The sequence below is a fragment of the Stegostoma tigrinum genome, chromosome 1, assembly GCF_030684315.1.
Source record: "Stegostoma tigrinum isolate sSteTig4 chromosome 1, sSteTig4.hap1, whole genome shotgun sequence".
Lineage (NCBI taxonomy): Eukaryota > Metazoa > Chordata > Chondrichthyes > Orectolobiformes > Stegostomatidae > Stegostoma > Stegostoma tigrinum.
The window spans coordinates 114537670-114556976 of NC_081354.1; the positions used below are offsets into that span (position 1 = coordinate 114537670).

The window sequence follows — 19307 nt, forward strand, 5'->3', positions numbered from 1 at the left end:
GGGTTTCAAAGTGTCACAAACTAATTGAAGGAACATATTAGAACCATTGCTGGCATCAGCACATTTCTAAATGATAGTTCAGTGATTTTTCTGCCTAATTTACTTAAGCTTATAAAAAAGAGCAAGCTGGAAGCTTGTTTTCTGCATGTGTATGTGCAAACAGAAAGCATTTCTTAAGTTTGCTTAATGCTTGAGTACCCATTACATTTGTTTACATTTGAACATTTTGGCAAATTGTTGTGGGAAAATGCACAAGAGGCCAGACGGCGTGGGACCTGTTTGAACAGTGTCTCTTTGTGAGTGATTTAAACGGGACTTACAGTATATTGACCACGACATGAGTTTCTACTGTGTCAGGAGATTTCAGAAAGAGAAGATTTACTTGATTTTTTTTAGATTAGGTTACCTACAGGTTCTCTTGATTTCAGCAAAATCATTACCCGAAGACAGCATCACCTATCTCTCCATTACTGTTTACTGTGAATATCATTAAATTAGTTCTAAAGAGTTTGCCAGAATTGATATGAGATTTGGGATTTTTGTTTAACAAATTCCTTGAGTCTGATTGTGTGAACAGTGTTTCTTCAACCTAGAGAATATCTGAGCTGTGGAAGTGCTGTACCTTTTGGTATCTTATGTGGCCAGGTACACCTATCAAGAAAGAAAGTCTTAATTTTATAAAATACTTATCAAATTTTCAGAACGTCTTAAAGCAATGAAATGTACTGTTGTAGAAGAGAAAACATGAGACAATCTGGGAGCTCCTGAGGTAGTAATCTAGAGACTTGGATTCATGGTCCAGTGACAGAGGTTCAAATTTTCACAGGATGGTTCGGACTTTAAGAAAACTTAAGGCTAGAATAGGAAGCTGGTTTTAGTGATGGAGGGCACGGATTAAAATTAAAATGGAAAATTAAGTTTTTTTTTCATGCTTCATTAGTACTAAGGTATGTTAAAATATTCTATTATCAAAAAAGTCTTTTTGAAGGTATGAATTCATCGTGGTTCTTTAGCGTTTCTGATAAAGTACAAGTGCACCATTCCGCTCTTTTTCTGCATTTACCAAGCTATTTGTACATTTTGTTCAACAATTACATGAATTGTGCTTTTTGAATGAACATATAGGTTTTGTATAAAGCTTTACTTTTTTGACTTTTTTTTGCTGGTAAAATTAAATCAGTTGTGTTTGCAGCTTTTGAATGATTCTGTTGTCGTGATCAAGTAGGTTAAGTTGTTGCAATGCCAATGTAGACAGTATTATTTATATATATAGTAATGTATAGTCCTTTCCACACCTGCTGCTTCCAGATAAGTAACTAAGTTATCAGGGTTCAATTGTAGATGTTTGCTGTTAACAAGTTCTAGTAAATGGATAAAATCCAATTTTACCTACTCCCAGTCAGACCTGAAAGATACAAAACTGACATTGCCTGACAATGTGAAATAGTGTCTGGTTCATCCCCTTTACAAAATGCAGCACAAATCCAATCCAAATAATTACCACTCTATCAGTCGATTCTGTTTTATCAGCAAAGTGATAGGGGAGGTTTTTGATAGCACCATCAAATGGCTCTTACTCAGCAATGAAGTGCGAACTGACATTCATTTTGGGTTTTGCCATGGCCACTGGTACCTAGCACAATAGAAGACGATGTAATTGTTGATGTCCAATCATTGCAGCTCAGGTCATCACTCCATTAGTTTTGTCATGAAAGTGACTTTAACTCTATCAGCATCAGATACTTCATCAATGAGTTTTGTTCATCAGAAAGGCAGAGTGGGGATTGTCACTGATGATTGCATGTTGTTCAGTGCCATTTATGAATCTTATATTCAAACAGTCCTTGCCTGTCTCGCAAGACTTGATAAGTGGTAACATTTTCTACCATATTTGCCAGGCAATGTCATCACGAAGAAGGAAAGTCTAACTATCTTCCTCTGACATTCAAAGTCATTATCATCACTGAATTCCGCATCACCAACGTGAGGGGTTACCATTGACAACAAACCTTACTAAACTAGCCATATAAATATATGATCAGGAGAGGGAGTGGGAATTTTGCAATGAGTAACTCACTTCCTAATTCCCAAATCTGAGTGAAGGAATTTCTCTTCATCTCATTCCTAAATGATTGATCACTTTATCCTGAGATTTGTGTCCTTGCGTTCTAGGCTCCCACTTGGGAAACAAATTGCCAATGTTTACCTCACCAGTCTTGCAGTTATAGAGACATACAGCATAAAAACAGACCCTTCGGTCCAACTCGTCCATGCTGACCGGACTTCCCATCTGACTTAGTCTCATTTGCCAGCATTTGGCCCATATCCTTCTAAGCCCTTCCTATTCATTTATGATCTGATGCCTTTTAAATGTTGTAATTCTACCCGCCTCCACCACTTTCTCTGGCAGTTCACTTCATACAGGCACCAGCCTCTGTGTGAAAACGTTATCCTTCAGGTCCTTTTTTAAAATCTTTCTCCTCTCACCTTAAGCCTAATGCTTTTAGCTTTGGACTCCCCCACTCTATATAAAAAAAAGACCTTGGCTATTTACCCTGTCCACACCCCTCATGATTTCATAAACCTCTATAAGGTCACCTCTTAGTCTCTGATGCTCCGGAGAAAAAGCCCCAGCCCATTCAGGCTCTCCCTATAACTCAAATCCTCCAGTCCTCTCAACATCCTTGTAAATCTTTTCTGCACCCTCTCAAGTTTAACAACATCTTTTCAAGGGAGGGACCACCGGAATTGTATGCAGTATTCCAAATGTGGCCTGACCAGTGTCCTGTACAGCCACAACATGACGTCCAAACTCCTATACTCAAAGTTCTGACCAATGAAGGCATTTTGTCAAACACCTTCTTCACCACCCTGTCTACCTGCAACCCCACTTTCCAGGAACTATGCACCCGCACCCCTCGGTTTCTGTTCGGCAAAACCAGCCAGGGCCCTGCCATTAACTGTATTAAGCCCTGCCCTGGTTTGCCATACCAAAATGCAACACCTCACATTTATATAAATTAAACTCCATCTGCGACTGTTCGGCCCATTGGCCCGTCTGATCAAGGTATCATTGTAGTGTGAGGTAATCTTCTTCACCATCCACTACACCATCTGTTTTGGTGTCATCAGCAAACTTTTGAACCATACCTCCTATTTCCATACCTGAATTATTTATTCAAATGCCAATATAAAGTCCTCTTCAGGATCTTGAATATTTCAATGACATGATCTCTTATTCTTCTAACAATATATATAGGTCTAATTTACTCAGCCTTATACCTAAGGTCTGTCATCCCTTGCCATTTCTAGTGAAACTTTGCAGTACCAATGCAAGTATATTCCTCTTTAATTATGAAAGCAAAAACTACATACAGTATTCCAGATACTGTAACCAAAGCCCAACCCAATTGCAGCAGGTAACTTGTATTCCTATGCAAAAAAAAACCAAAAATGCTGTTTACATCGGGGAAACCAAGCGGAGGCTTGGGGACCGCTTTGCAGAACACCTCTGCTCAGTTCACACTAAACAACTGCACCTCCCAGTCGCAAACCATTTCAACACCCCCTTCCATTCTGCAGTCAACATGTCCATCCTGGGCCTCCTGCAGTGCCACAATGATGCCACCCGAAGGTTGCAGGAACAGCAACTCATATTCTACTTGGGAACCCTGCAGCCTAATGATATCAATGTGGACTTCACAAGCTTCAAAATTTCCCCTCCCCCACTGCATCCCAAAACCAGCCCAGCTCATAGAACATTACAGCACAGTACAGGCCCTTCGGCCCTCGATGTTGTGCCGACCTGTCATACCGATCTCAAGCCCATCCAACCTACACTATTCCATGTACGTCCATATGCTTGTCCAATGATGACTTAAATGTACCTAAAGTTGGCGAATCTACTACCATTGCAGGCAAAGCGTTCCATTCCCTTACTACTCTCTGAGTAAAGAAACTACCTCTGACATTTGTCCTATATCTTTCACCCCTCAATTTAAAGCTGTGCCTCCACGTGCTCGCCGTCACCATCCTAGGAAAAAGGCTCTCCTTATCCACCCTATCTAACCCTCTGATTATTTTATATGTTTCTATTAAGTCACCTCTCAACCTTCTTCTCTATAATGAAAACAGCCTCAAGTCCTTCAGCCTTTCCTCGTAAGACCTTCCCTCCATACCAGGCAACATCCTAGTAAATCTCCTCTGCACCCTTTCCAAAGCTTCCACATCCTTCTTATAATGCAGTGACCAGAACTGTACACAATACTCCAAGTGCGGCCGCACCAGAGTTTTGTACAGCTTCACCATAACCTCTTGGTTCCGGAACTCGATCCCCCTATTAATAAAAGCTAAAACACTGTATGCCTTCTTAACAGCCCTGTCAACCTGGGTGGCAACTTTCAAGGATCTGTGTACATGGACACCGAGATCTCTCTGCTCATCTACACTACTAAGAATCTTACCATTAGCCCTGTACTTTGCCTTCTGGTTACTCCTACCAAAGTGCATCACCTCACACTTGTCTGCATTAAACTCCATTTGCCAGCTCTCAGCCCAGCTCTGCAGCTTATCTATGTCTCTCTGGAACCTACAACATCCTTCGTCACTATCCACAACTCCACCGACCTTAGTGTCGTCTGCAAATTTACTAACCCATCCTTCTACGTCCTCTTCCAGGTCATTTGTAAAAATGACAAACAGCAGTGGACCCAACACCGACCCTTGCGGTACACCACTAGTAACTGGTCTCTAGGATGAACATTTCCCATCAACTACCACCCTCTGTCTTCTTTCAGCAAGCCAATTTCCGATCCAAACTGCTATATCTCCCACAATTCCATTCCTCCGCATTTTGTACAGTAGCCTATTGTGGGGAACCTTATCGAATGCCTTGCTGAAATCCATTTACACCACATCAACCGGTTTACTCTCATCTACCTGTTTAGTCACCTTCTCAAAGAACTCAATAAGGTTTGTGAGGCATGACCTTCCCTTCACAAAACCGTGCTGACTATCCCTAATCAATTTATTCTTTTCTAGATGATTATAAATCCTATCCCTTATAACCTTTTCCAACACTTTACTAATAACTGAGGTAAGGTTCACTGGTCTATAATTACCAGGGTTATCTCTACTCCCCTTCTTGAACAGGGGAACCACATTTACTATCCTCAAGTCATCTGGCACTATTCCTGTAGACAATGACGAGTTAAAGATCACTGCCAAAGGCTCGGCAATCTCCTCCCTGGCTTCCCAGAGGATCCGAGGATAAATCCCATCCGGCCCAGGGGACTTATCTATCTTCAACTTCTGAAGGATTTCTAATACCTCTTCTGTGTGAACCTCAATCCCACCTAGTCTAGTAGCCTGTATCTCAGTATTCTCCTCGACAACATTGTCATTTTCTAGAGTGAATACTGTTGAAAAATATTCATTTTGCGCTTCCTCTATCTCATCTGACTCCACACACAACTTACCACTACTATCCTTGATTGGCCCTAATCTTACTTTCGTCATTCTTTTATTCCTTAAATACCTATAGAAAGCCTTAGGGTTTACCCTGATCCTATCCACCAACAACTTCTCATGTCTTCTCCTGGCTCTTCTGAGCTCTCTCTTTAGGTCTTTCCTGGCTACCTCGTAGCCCTCAAGTGCCCTAACTGAGCCTTCACATCTCATCCTAACATAAGCCTTCTTCTTCCTCTTGACCAGAGATTCCACCTCCTTTGTAAACCACGGCTCCCGCACTCTACAGCTTCCTCCCTGCCTGACAGGTACATATTTATCTTGGACACACAGGAGCTTTTCCTTGAATAAGCTCCACATTTCTAATGTGCCCATCCCCTGCAGTTTCCTTCCCCATTCTATGCTCCCTAAATCTTGCCTAATCTCATCGTAATTGCCTTTCCCCCAGCTATAACTCTTGCCCAGTGTTATACACCTATCCCTTTCCATCACTAAAATAAACATAACAGAATTGTGATCGCTATCACCAAAGTGCTCACCTACTTCCAAATCTAACACCTGGCCAGGCTCATTACCCAGTACCAAATCTAATGTGGCTTCGCCCCTTGTTGGCCTATCTACATACTGTGTCAGGAAGCCCTCCTGCACACTCTGGACAAAAACTGACCCATCTATAGTACTCAAACTATAGTGTTCCCAGTCAATATCTGGAAAGTTGAAGGCCCCCATGACAACTACCCTGTCTCTCTCACTCCTATCGAGAACCATCTTTGCTATCCTTTCCTCTACATCTCTGGAACTATTCAGAGGCCTATAGAAAACTCCAAACAGGGTGACCTCTCCTTTCCTGTTTCTAACCTCAGCCCATACTACCTCAGTTGACGAGTCCCCAAACATCCTTTCTGCATCTGTAAAACTGTCCTTGACCAACAATGCCACACCTCTGCCCCTTTTACCATCTTCTCTGTTCTTACTGAAACATATAAATCCTGGAACCTGCAACAACCATTCCTGTCCCTGCTCTATCCATGCCTCCGAAATGGCCACAACATCGAAGTCCCAGGTACTAACCCATGCTGCAAGTTCACCCACCTTATTCCGGACGCTCCTGGCATTGAAGTAGACACACTTCAATCCAACGTCTTGCTTGCCGGTGCCATCTTGCTTCCCTGAAACTTTATTTCGGACCACCCTACTCTCAACCTTTTCTATAGTCGAACTACAATTTTGGTGCCCATCCCCCTGCTGAATTAGTTTGAACCCACCCGAACAGCCTTAGCAAATTTCCCCCCTAGGATATTGGTACCCCTCTGCTGCCTGACAGGTACATATTTATCTAGGACACCTCATCCCCACCTCCCTAACGTGTCCTTCCTCCCAACTCAAGCCCCACTCCCATCTCCTATCTACTAACCTCATCCCACCCCCTTGACCTCTCCGTTCTCCCTGGACTGACCTATTTCCTACCCAACTCCCACCTGTACTCATCTTTACTGGCTCCATCCCCGCCTCTTTGACCTTTATGCCTCCTCTCCACCTATCTTCTCCTCTGTCCATCTTCTATCCACCTCCCCCTCTCCCCCTATTTATTTCAGATCTCCCTTCCCCTTCCCCATTTCTGAAGAAGGGTCTAGACTGGAATATCAGCCTTCCTGCTCCTTTGATGCTGCTTGGCCTGCTGTGTTTATCCAGCTCTACACCTTGTTATCTCTTAGTTTCCTCAGTGTTTGCTGATCCTGCAAACTAACATTGTGTTTCTTCGACAAGTTCAACAAAGTCCCTCTGATTATCAATATTTTCAAGTTTCAAACCTTTTAAAAATATTTCTTTTTTTCCCCCTCTTCCAATCAGAGTCAAAACCTTTATACTTGCCCACATTAAATTTCATCTGCCGCTTTGTTGGCCACTCACTTATCTCTATGACTTTGTAACTTCTTTGTGTATCCTCCTCACAGATCACCTTTCTGTCTAGCTTTGCATTGTCAACAACTCAGGTGAAAAGTCAGGCATGTGTGTATGTCATTAATATGAGTTGTTAGTAGCTGAAGCCCAACACTGACCCGTGTGACAGTAATATAGTCACAGTCTACCAACTTAAAAAGTATTTTAAGATATTACTTTGTACAACTATATATTTTTTTCCAAGATTAGAAGTGTATGTAATTTTTTTCAAGAAGGGCATAATTGGGCGTAGTTGCATGTTTTACCCTTTTCTTAATAATCTTTGTCAAAGTAAGGTATTTTGACAATAAACTAGTCCTTTATTTGCTAATTGAAGGAACCTGCCTGACTTTGACCCTGATATTGAACTAGAACTTAAACCAAATCACTGTGTCTAGCAATATCACCTTTATCAAATTCAGTGTTCAGTGGAAGAATGGGATAAGAAAAGGATTACAGTCACCCTGTCTAACTGGCTTATAACAGCATATTAAACACAATAGCTATCAAACACAGCACTCCTTAAATCACTGGGTAAAAATCCTGGAACTTCCTGATAGTGCTATATGGATGACATTGCAGCAGTACAGGAAGATGGCAGACCACCACCTACTTGAGGGCACCCAGAGATGGATAACAAATGCTGGACAAGCCAGCAATACTCTTATTTCATGAACGTGATAGAAATAAATTCCTCCTCGTTGGTAGGGCACCAATTTAGTAAGCAACCCTGTCTAACTGGCTTATAACAGCATATTAAACACAATAGCTATCAAACACAGCACTCCTTAAATCACTGGGTAAAAATCCTGGAACTTCCTGATAGTGCTATATGGATGACATTGCAGCAGTACAGGAAGATGGCAGACCACCACCTACTTGAGGGCACCCAGAGATGGATAACAAATGCTGGACAAGCCAGCAATACTCTTATTTCATGAACGTGATAGAAATAAATTCCTCCTCGTTGGTAGGGCACCAATTTAGTAAGCATTTCCTGGTGTTTGCCAATCACCTGTCTTCTGTAATAAATACAAAAAATGCTGGAAATACGCAACAGGTCAGGTGGCAAGGTGGAGACAGAAACAGACTTAATCCTATGAAGCTGTGTTTAGCGTGAAAGAGTGCAGAAGCCCATGAGTAGCAATGCCCTGGTCTGAGACTTCTCGTCTCATGTAAATTGTTTCTACCCATCAAATTGTTTGCCCTTAATATCTTGAAAATGTGGATCTAATCACCCTTGAATTTTACATGGAATACAACTATAGTTTGCTCACTGTCTCTTCCACAATTTAACTTTTTAAATTCCAGGCAGTTCTCCAGCTGTTAAGGCCAACATTCCATTAATTTTCTGATGACTTTCTGCACTTGTTTTTACGTTATTAACAGGCGGTATTCTTGGGCTCCTAAATCACTCTCTCTTTCCAACTTTTCACCATTTACCATCTTCCATCCTTCTTAAGCTCAAATTGGATGTCTTCATAAAGGACTTCATTGGAATCCTCTTGCCACAGTTTTACCCATTCACTCAGCTCGCATAACAATATATATTTTCTTTGAAAAATACATCTATGAAGTGTTTTTGTAACTACTGGATTTGCAATGGATTAAGTACTTCTGGAGGGTAGACACTGTTGTAATGTTGGGAGTGTAATATTAATCTTTTATCCATAATGCTTATAATAACATCTATCTTTATTTCATTGGAAAATTCAGAAATATGGCCTTCTATTCTGTCAATCTGACTCATTAATAAATACGATGAGTGATCAAGGCCCGAACACACGGCACCATTAGGCAGATCCTGCCAATTAGATTGGCGCTGGTTGTTACAGTTCACTCAGAATCTTCACTTCTACATATATGTTGTATTCTGGAGCGATGGATTTTTTTTTAACCTTGTTGAATATGGAAGTCGCTGGCCAAGCCAGTATTATTGCCTATCCCTGATTGCCCAGAGGGTGGTTGGGAGTCAACCACATTGCTGTTGTTCTGGAGGTGCATATAGGATGGCAAATTTCCTTCCCTGAAGGGCATTAATGAACCAGATGGACTTTTCCTGACAATTGGCAGTCCCATTTTTTTTTGATAAACCCAGGTTTCCAGAACATTACCTGGCTCCCTAGATGAGTAGTCTAATGATAATACCAGTAAGTCATCTCCTCCCGCAACTAGTGAGACGTTAGGCTCCAGCTTTCTTTCTTATCATGGGGTAGTATAGTGGTAATGTTGCTGCGTTGGTAAAACTGATGATCTGGATTCAAATCCTACCACGGCAGCTAATGGAATTTAAATTAAGCAAATCTGGAATTGAAAGCTATATGCAGTAATGTGTCTGTTGGAACAGAAGAAGCTGAGTGGAGATTGTTTGAGAGGTAGTAAATTGTGAAGGGCTTGGATGTAGTGCATGCAGTGGGCCTATTTACCTTAGCAGGGAGAGGAAATGTGTTTGAATTGATTGGAGAAAGATTAGAGGGGAGATGAGGAAAGCCATTTTTAACCGAGAATGTGTTAGTGGTCTGGAACTTAATAAACTGAAAGCAAGGTGGCAGAAATGCTTAATTCATTGAAACAGCGTCTGGATGTGTACCTCAATTGCTGCAACCCGCAAGGCTACAGACCAAATGTTGGGAAGTTGGATTAGGCTTGGTGACTTTTTTTTGGCCTGTACAGACATGATGGGCCAAATGGTCTTTTTCTGTGCTGTAAACCTTTTATGATTCTGTGATTCAATTCCATATGTTGCATCATTGTCCAATGGTTTGTTTATGATGAACTTTACCAAAATGCCTTCTGGAAGCCCATATCTTTAGCAACATTCTCTTTTCCGCCATTTCAGATACCTTTCAAAAAACTTAATCAGAGTCACCGGATGTAACCTTTCCACTACACTATATTACAGTGCAGCCTTGACATCATTAAAATGTTTGAAATTTTTCACCAAATTTAACAAATTTTGCTGCATTTGTTAGTGAATATCCTGCTCTGACCATGTAAGGATGAAGAATGGCTTTAATCCGTGATACCTTACCATCCATCCTTCCTTCCTCTACCCCTTTGTGTTTAAATTATTTTATTTATTAGACAGTAATGTGTGTTTTTAGGGTCACTGCCTAAATTGCTTCAATTAACTGTATTTTCTCTTAGCACAAACAGCGGTCAATGCAGTGGTGAAATTGTTTGTTTTATTTTAGAGTGTGGTTCTCAACTGTGTGCTGTTGAGCCTGTCTAGGGGTGTTGTTTTAAAGAAACGATTAAACCTGGTAAGTTATTATGTGGCACATTAATTTTGACTCAAAGGAGAAAATATTTTGATTTGTTTCACTGGTTAATAAGTTACTATGATTGCATTGACAATCAAGTGTCTTAAAATAGCATGAATAAGTGCTTTTCCTTGTTTTATTTAATATCCTATACTTTAGCTGGAAAATCAGCATTTTATCATAAATTGCGTGGGGCTCTGCCATGAAAACTTTAAGCCAAAAGTTAATTTGTCTTGTCTGCCTTCCCTGATCATAGGCTTGGTAAAAGCCTGAGGAAATAATTCCACTGGCTGTAAGATTTTTCTTACAACTTATACAGTGATCACATCAGTCTAGACAATTTTAGCCATGGTAGGGAAATGCTGTGCTTTAGACTGATGAACATTTAAAAGGATTAAGGAAGGATGTCAGAACCAGTTTGTGCCTTCATTGGCAAAGCATAGCCATAATGTCATTATTAACTTTGTTTGCTTTGATAGAAGATTGTCTCAAACTAGACAATAGATCAAAGGTTTTGATACTGATTTTCAAAGCTGAGGTGGCCTCTGTTCAGTAACCATGAACTGACCAAACCTGACAATGTCAGTAGACATTGAGTTCCATGGAGACAATCCATATAAACTGTGCACAGCAATCAATTAAATCAAAATCATTTTTATATGATGATTATCAAGTAACTTTAAATATTTGTGCATTGTGCAAAAATTAAAACATTTGCATTACCTTGCAGAACACTGTGAATCAAATAGTGTCCACTTTATTCTTCCTTTTCTCAATACTTTTACTTTTGAAGATCATTTCTAAGGGAAGTTATGTGACTTGAACAATGGTTGTATTTTTTCCTGAAGCCATTGACATTTATAAGTAGCCAAAGCACTGACCTAAAGTTCAAATTGTAAAAAAACAGTCTTAGTATAGCATTGTGCCACTGCAATAGTCTCTAAAGTGCATTACAGGATCTTGAAGCAAGCATTACCTTATAATGCATGTTTTCGCTTTGCTTGATTTGCCTGTTAACAAGGAATAGTTTTTCCATTTGAGTAACACATTCTTCATTTATAGTGCACAATACTATCCATGGCCACATGCCAAGTGTTCATTCTTGGCATTTCAAGTGAGAGCCAGGGTTTCAATGAAGAAATATGTTGTAGGCTTTTACTCGTCAGAATGTGACTCTGAATTCATTCAACCCGGAAAAGTGGTATAATCTGCTATCCACAAATGACTTCATTAGCATTTGAAGTCAGTTCAGTGCAGGCTGTTGAAGTGGAGACTGTCCAAGTCAAAAGTAGACACGTTGCACAACTTGTTACCATTTATGCAACAGTTTTGCTTAGGGACTGAATCAGACATATCCTGGTGTTCTGAGCTGTGAAAAGCAACTGAAGAATATTATGGAGGTAACTACGTTTAGCTATTATTATAATAAAAGTGAGATAAAATGTTGTATTTTGATTCTATATCTGAAAGTTCACTCCAGACTGACCACCCTGATGTATTGCATTTGGAATTATGCCTCCAAACCTTTACTGATGATGCTTGTCAGTAGTGCATTTTTTTAACATTACTGTGCCGTGTGCTAATATTTAAAACTATTGGTGGCTAATAAGTTTCTGAAGTACAAGTTTACGGTATTTGAAATAATCTTGACCAATTTGGAGCGTACAGATACAGTACAATCAGTAGCAAACAGATGTGCATTTGTATTCCAACAATTGCTACGTACATAGAGTAGCACTGTAATTACTTCAATGCATTGATGAATTTATTTAAAAATATAGTAATCTAATCAATATCATCATTAATAATGCACAATACAAATCAGTAGTGATTACATTTGACATCTACCATAGACCAATACAGAGCAAAACTTGCTTTGTATTTTGCATTAAATTTCAATGAAATTTTGCAAGATCTGAGTCAACAGGTGCATGAGTGTTGTTTTTCCCACAAGAGTAACAAATTCATCACCCAAATTTGAATGTTACTATGTTTTTTGATTTTTCTTAATTTTGTTCCTTCTCATGAGTATGAAAGAAAAGGATTAGATTTTGGTTTCAATGTTGTCTTTTCACCATCTGCAATTTATAACGTGAATAGCCAAAGCCTTTTTCCAAGGATGGGGGAGGGAGTCCAAAACTAGAGGCTATATGTTTAAGAAGAGAGGGGAAAGGTTTTAAAGGGACCTAAGGGGCAGCTTTTTCATGCAGAGGATGGTGCATGTATGGGATGAACTGCCAGAGGAAGTCGGAGGTTGGTACAATTACAACATTTAAAAGACATTTGGACAGGTACATGAATAGGAAAGATTTAGAGTGATATAGGTCAAATGCTGGCAAACAGGACTAGTTCAATTTAGGATACTTGGTTGGCATCGGCAAGTTAGGCCAAAGTGTCTCTTTTTTGTGCTATATGACTCGAGGATTCTATGACTAGCTATTCTTCCCCATTAATCAGAATTTCACCAGAACATTCAGAAATATGAACTACATATGTTGACCTGGGGGTCCGTGATTTACAAATTCTCATACTCATGAAAATGGTCTTATACAGGGGTGTAATTTTAAAGATCTGATAGATACCCTTTTCCCGTACTTACAAGCAGCTCTTTCATACTGACCTAAATTGTGTTTCAACTTGCAAGCAAACCAACCAACTTGAGAACAGTCTCCAGAACCAGACCTGTTCGCTACCTGGGTACTGCCTGTATTTGTAATTGGAAAAATATATTATTGCAAAATCACCGCTTCTTTGCTGAGTTTATTTCTAAAGAGCAGAAGCTATCCTACTGAGTATAACACAGTTACAGCTAGCAAGGTAATGATCTTAATTTTGTTTTGAGGCATTACTTTCCAAAATTGATAAATTAATAAATTTGGTCGAACAGCACAGCAGTTTATTAGTTCTGTTTTAAATGTTTGCGTTTGAGTACACTACGTTACTGTGGTGTTTCCATCATTCCCTCATCCTCTAAGCAAAACAAAAGGAAAGAAGTTGTTAGAAAATTTGTTGTAGCCTGGGAGGTACTTGATCTGTTTGTAAAGATTGCACTGTAATTTAAGTAACCAGTTAATTAGAAATTACCAACAAAATATTTTGAGAGGGGCTGCTGTGTGGTGGCAGTGCTACTGGTTGCTAAAAGTGCCAGCTTAGGTAAATATCAGGCTTCAGCCCATCATGGTCCAGTCCATGAACTGAGTGTGTGTCCCTGAGCACATAGTGTCTTTGCCACAGCATTGCAATGATAGCTGCCGGTGTAGCCCAACGTGCAGCATTGAAATGCAGAAGCATCCTGTAGGTAGATTGGAGATTTGCCATGAGAGTTCACAGAGGCGGGCACATGTCAGATGTCCAGGGAATGAGTGCATGTGACTTGTGCCCATGGAGCATGCCTGTGATGTTGGTGCCCACTGACCAATGTGAAGCTCTTATGGAACAAGCAGCTAGTTGAACCTGCTAAGACCTTCCTCTGTTTTCCCTGTTGAGTATTCCTAATGGCTGGTTTGCCTGGCGAGTTTGGTAAGATTGTGACCCATGGTGAGTTAGACTGTTAACAAGATGTTTAACAAGTAAAAATGAGTGTCAGTTGAGACCTCACCGCATGCCTCTTGAAAAAAGTGAACAAGATGCATTGAGATGATGTCAATGTCGTGATGGAGCTCACTAAACATATTGCACAAATTTCCCCCTCATTTCCCAAAGCCCATTGCTCAGATCCTGATAAGATTCCTTCTATGTTCCTCTCTTCTCCGATGCCGCCAGACCTGCTGGGTTTCTCCAACACTTTCTGTTTTAATTCTGTTGTCTAATCTGGTAGTGGCTGTGAGCATGAATGACGGTCTTTCATCATTAATCTGTCCCTCCCTTCCCACTTCATATCCAACTGCCAGACCTTGGATATCTGAAAGGAGAGAAGTGCAAGGGTAGAGTGGTTGTGAAGGGAATGGGAAAGAGCAAGGGATATCTCTTCAAATAATCTGCTGTTTGTAAATCAGAAGAGAATGTAGGATGAGGGGAAAATGTGAAATGACAAAGATTAGCTATGGCATTCGAGCATCTTCAATTGTTCGAAACTTCTTGATCATCACCTCTGTCATAGATGCTACAATTAATGATGAGCATGATCCCCTCCATATGACTGAATTCATGTCATTCAGACATATTCTATTGAAATGTGGAATTTCTGTCTGAACAGTTCTATGAATGTCAAAGGAACATGGAGTTTACATGCGATACAGGCTTGACAGATTAGTCTGCAATCAAAAAACTTAGGTGTTCTGAAAGAATCACTGTTTAGAACTAAGAATGTAAGTAAACATTACAATTACCAGGACTCATGATTTAAAAGAAAATCGATTTAGTGTTAAAGCGATACCCAAATTGCTGTTATTAAAATAAAAGGAGTTAGTCTTCATCTTTTTAACTAACTTTCGTCAGAATTTATTCATTCATGGGATGTCACTGAGTAGGGCAGCATTTGTGGTCCATGACTAGTTGAGGGCAGTAAGAATCAACCACACTTTCAAAATAAATGTCATCTTAGCACTGTTAATCATGATGTAGTTGCCACAGTATAATATGTTCTGTTTTCAGATGTGTTATTTGAGCACAGGAAAGTTTCACATTTTCCTGGCCTTCTGCCATCACACAACCTGTGATGTAAAAGTAAGCCAGTAGGTATAACTTGAGTGACTGGATTATCCAAATGATATGGGTGCTTTGTCAGGAACACTGTTTATAAATAGGTATTTTCAAAAGAATTATGCATTCTAATCCAAATTTAGAATTGATGAAAGAACCAAAATTCAATGGATCAAACCTACTTACCATGTTTGTGATTTAGACCTTAATTTTTTCTAGTTAAATAATTCTTAAATTGTATCTTTTAGCTTCTAACCAAGCAATAACAGAGTTACAGGCAAGGCAAGTTATTAAATTGGAGATAACCCAAAAGATAAGTGACTCAAAATAAATCAAATTTGCTTTTGCTTATAGAGACTTCAAGTTAATGAATTGAATAGAGTCCGATAGGGTGCCATGCAGGTTTTGGCCAGTTCAGGTTGAATTTGGAAGTGGGGTTCAGAAATGAACATTCAGGTCCTGTTTAGCAAGATTAAGATGTCTCCTGTCCATTTCATATTAGCAGGCTAGAAGCACGATGGAAGTCACCAATTTCTAAATTGGCAGATGGTATACTTTTGGGAAATTGACAGCATATGATTGTTCTTGAAACCTGATCCACAGTCAGTGGTCTCTCCCACATAAACACTAATACTAGATCAATGAACAATTGCACAGGCTCCACTTTCTTTTATTTTAGGTCCTGTCTTAAATTCCTGGATGGGATTCAGACCTTTGAGCTGAGTTAGACCCAAACTGACCTTTATTTTCATATTTATTTCTGCTCTATCCTACGTGAGAAAGTGGCTTGTATTTGATTATTCCACTCACTGACAAATTAAGACTTAAATTCTTCTCTTAGAAAGTTATGTGCATGCATTTATATCCTGTGATATTGGCATGTTGACTGTATTGCTTTTAGGCTGAATGTCTATATCAGTAATCAAACTCTGATACAGAAATCAATATCGATATTAGTGTAAATCTTCACTGAGTGCCAAGTTCAGAAAGGCTACATAAAATAAGGAACTTTGTATTTCATTTGTAGCTTTGAAAATTGCAGGACCTGCTCAGCAACTGCCTTGAATGACTTTGAGAATCTGTTCCTTCAGGAAGATAAACCTAAGTGTCAGGCAATAATCATTTCCATTAAGAAACAATCTGATCATTTACTCTTGCCATATATCAGCATTACTATCTCTGAATCACTCACTGTCAGTATCCTATGGGATTGTTACTGATGAGAAACTTGACTACCTTCACATACGTACTGTGGTTACAAGAAGCTCACTTCCACTTGCCATGGCGTGATTTGAACCCAGGTCTTCAGAACATTACCTGGGTCTTTTTAAAAAGCATTTAGGTTCTCTGCTTTCACCACCATCTCAGGCATCAAATTCCAGGCACCCACCACCTCTCTGTGTAAAACATTTTTCCTCATATTCCCCTCTAATCCTTCTGCTACGTAGGTTGGTTCCATGACTTCTGGTTTTTGAACTCTCTGCCAAGAGAAACATTTCCCTCTGGCTTAGCCACTCTCTATTCCTCACGATTTTGTATACCTCAATCATGTCACCCCACAGCCATCTCTTTTCCAGGAAAAATAATCCAAACTTCTCCAATCTGTCCTCATAGCTACAATTCTCCAACCCTGGCAACACTCTAGTAAATCTTCTCTGCAGTCTCTCCAAATTAATTCTGTTCTTTCTGTACAAAAACAGAAAATGCTGGGAAAAATCAATTATGTCGTTCCTGCAATATGGTGACCAGAACTGCACACAGTACTCCAGTTGTGGCCTCACCAGTGTCTTATATTGTCCTTGATTCAGTCATTTTCCTCTCTTTATTCTTTCAGGAACATGGGCATTTTTTGGCCCTTCCTAGTTTCCTGTGAACTGAGTGACTTGCTAGTCCATTTCAAGTCACAGTTAAGAGTCAGCCATATTGCTGTGGGTTTGAGTCACATGTAGACTAGAATAGGTAAAGATGGTGTATTTCCTTCTCTAAAGGCCACTAATGAACTAGATGGGATTTTACAACAATTGTTACAACCAGAATGTGGACAAGGCTCCCCAATTATGGTCTAGAGTCAACGAGTCATACAGCACGGAAACAGACCCTTCATTCCAACTGTTCCATGCCAACCAAATTTCCCAATCTAAACTAGTCCCATTTTCCTGCATTTGGCCCATATCACTGTAAACCATCCAAATGTCTTTTAAATATTGTAATTGTACCTGCATCTACCACTCCGCCTGACATTCCACATATGAACCAAAGTTCCCCCTCAGGTCCCTGTTAAATCTTTCTTCTCTCACCTTCAAAATATGGCCCCTAGTTTTGAACTCCCCCACCTTAAGGAAAAAACCTTTGCTATTCCCCTTATGTATGCTCCTTATGATTTTATTTACCTTTTATAAGATCACTTCTCAATTTCCCACATTCCAGTGAAAAAAGTCCCAGCCTATCCTTATAACTCAAACCCTCCAGTCCCAGCAACATCCTGGTAAATCTTTTCTAAACTCTCTCCAGCTTAACTATATCCTTCCTTTAGGAGGGCAACCAAAAATGTACACAGTACTCCAAAAGTGGCCTCACCAATGTCCTGTAAAACCTCAGCACGACGTCTCAGCTCCTGTACTCAGTGGTCTAAGCAATGAAGACAAGCATGCTAAACGTCTTCTCAACCACTCTGTCTACAAGCTCCATGGTGAGGGAGGGATCAACTGGCTCCCCTTCCTTATTCATACATTCCCTTGGCTGTTTACACCGAGGTTGATTTGAACCAAGAATCTCAAAAACATACTGTTCCACCACCAATGTCAATGCTACTGTTAAAGTCTAGTTAAACTGCCTCCTCAATTTGAGTCTGAGGGAAAGGCATCCACAACGGAAGGGATCCTTTTCAAATCTTATGTGGAATGAGCTGCCAGCGGACGTGGTAGATGCAGGTACAGTTACAAAATGTAAAAGACATTTGGGCAGTTATTGAGCAAGCTCTGCAATTTTCAAAGCTACAAACAAAATACCAAGTTCCTTATTTTATATAGCCTTTCTGAACTTCGCACTCAGTGGAGATTTACATTAATATCGGTATTGATTTCTGTATCAGAGTTTGGTCACTGGTATGGACATTCAACTAAAAGCAATACGGTCAGTGTGCCAATATTGTAGGATATAAATGCAGGAAATAACCTTACTATTGAAGTGACATTATCATGACGTTACCACTTTACTATAAGTCTACCTTCTAAATCCTGATCTTAATCGTTTTAAGTGATTAACTGTAGTCTACAAATAGGCATTTATGTCCACTTGGGAAATAATTTCTCATTCATGGCTTGAGGGACACCAATCCTCATTATGGATCAGACCTTCTATGCTCTACCACAGTCGGTATTGAGATTAGTTTTTTGTTATTCTAACTATCTGGCAAATTGATGTACAAACTTCTATCAAATCTGCTGTGATCCTTTTGTGCTGTAAGAATAACAATACCTGTTGCCTATCCCCGACTGATAACTGTAGTGCTTCCTACGGGGACATACATTATCTTCACATGAATCCTCAAATCTATCATCTTGCTTGTATAACATTGTACCCTGTGTTTTAATTTTTGATTTGCCAATCGTCTATTGGCAAGTGACAATCCTATTGTAATTGATTGACTGAAACAAACAATGATAACATTGACTGTTGACAAATGTTGATATATAATTTTTGTGTTCTCACTTGGCCCCATTAGTTCGGTTTGTCAGTTGCTGAGTACTGAATTATAAACTTGTATATTGTGTTTATTTGTATTTGAACGAGAGCCAGAAGCTGATTGTCATTGTTCAAGGTGCATTGCGCTTTGAAATCACTGGGAGGAAGTTTTCCTTTATAATGTTAAAATCTCCTTCTTGACTCCAATTCCTGCAGTAAGGTGCAGAAATAATAACTGCCCACATGCTTTTGGTTCATTATATTTGGATAAGTGATACTCATTTATTGTCCTGTTTACTTTCACTCTACCTC

General features: G+C 39.7%; 1 protein-coding gene across 3 annotated transcripts in view; it reads left to right on the forward strand.

Annotated features, from left to right (window-relative positions):
* slc7a2 (solute carrier family 7 member 2) overlaps positions 1-19307 on the forward strand; it is a 160963-nt gene that overhangs the window by 58490 nt on the left and 83166 nt on the right. The window contains exon 1 of one of the 3 annotated variants that reach the window (XM_048546837.2): positions 11963-12070. The exons of 1 other annotated variant lie outside the window; for it this stretch is intronic. In XM_048546837.2, coding sequence (XP_048402794.1) covers positions 12065-12070 — 6 coding nt within the window. In that variant the 5' untranslated portion in view covers positions 11963-12064. Of the gene's footprint in view, positions 1-11962; positions 12071-19307 lie in introns of those variants that run through there. One more of the 3 variants, XM_048546845.2, reaches the window with a different exon arrangement.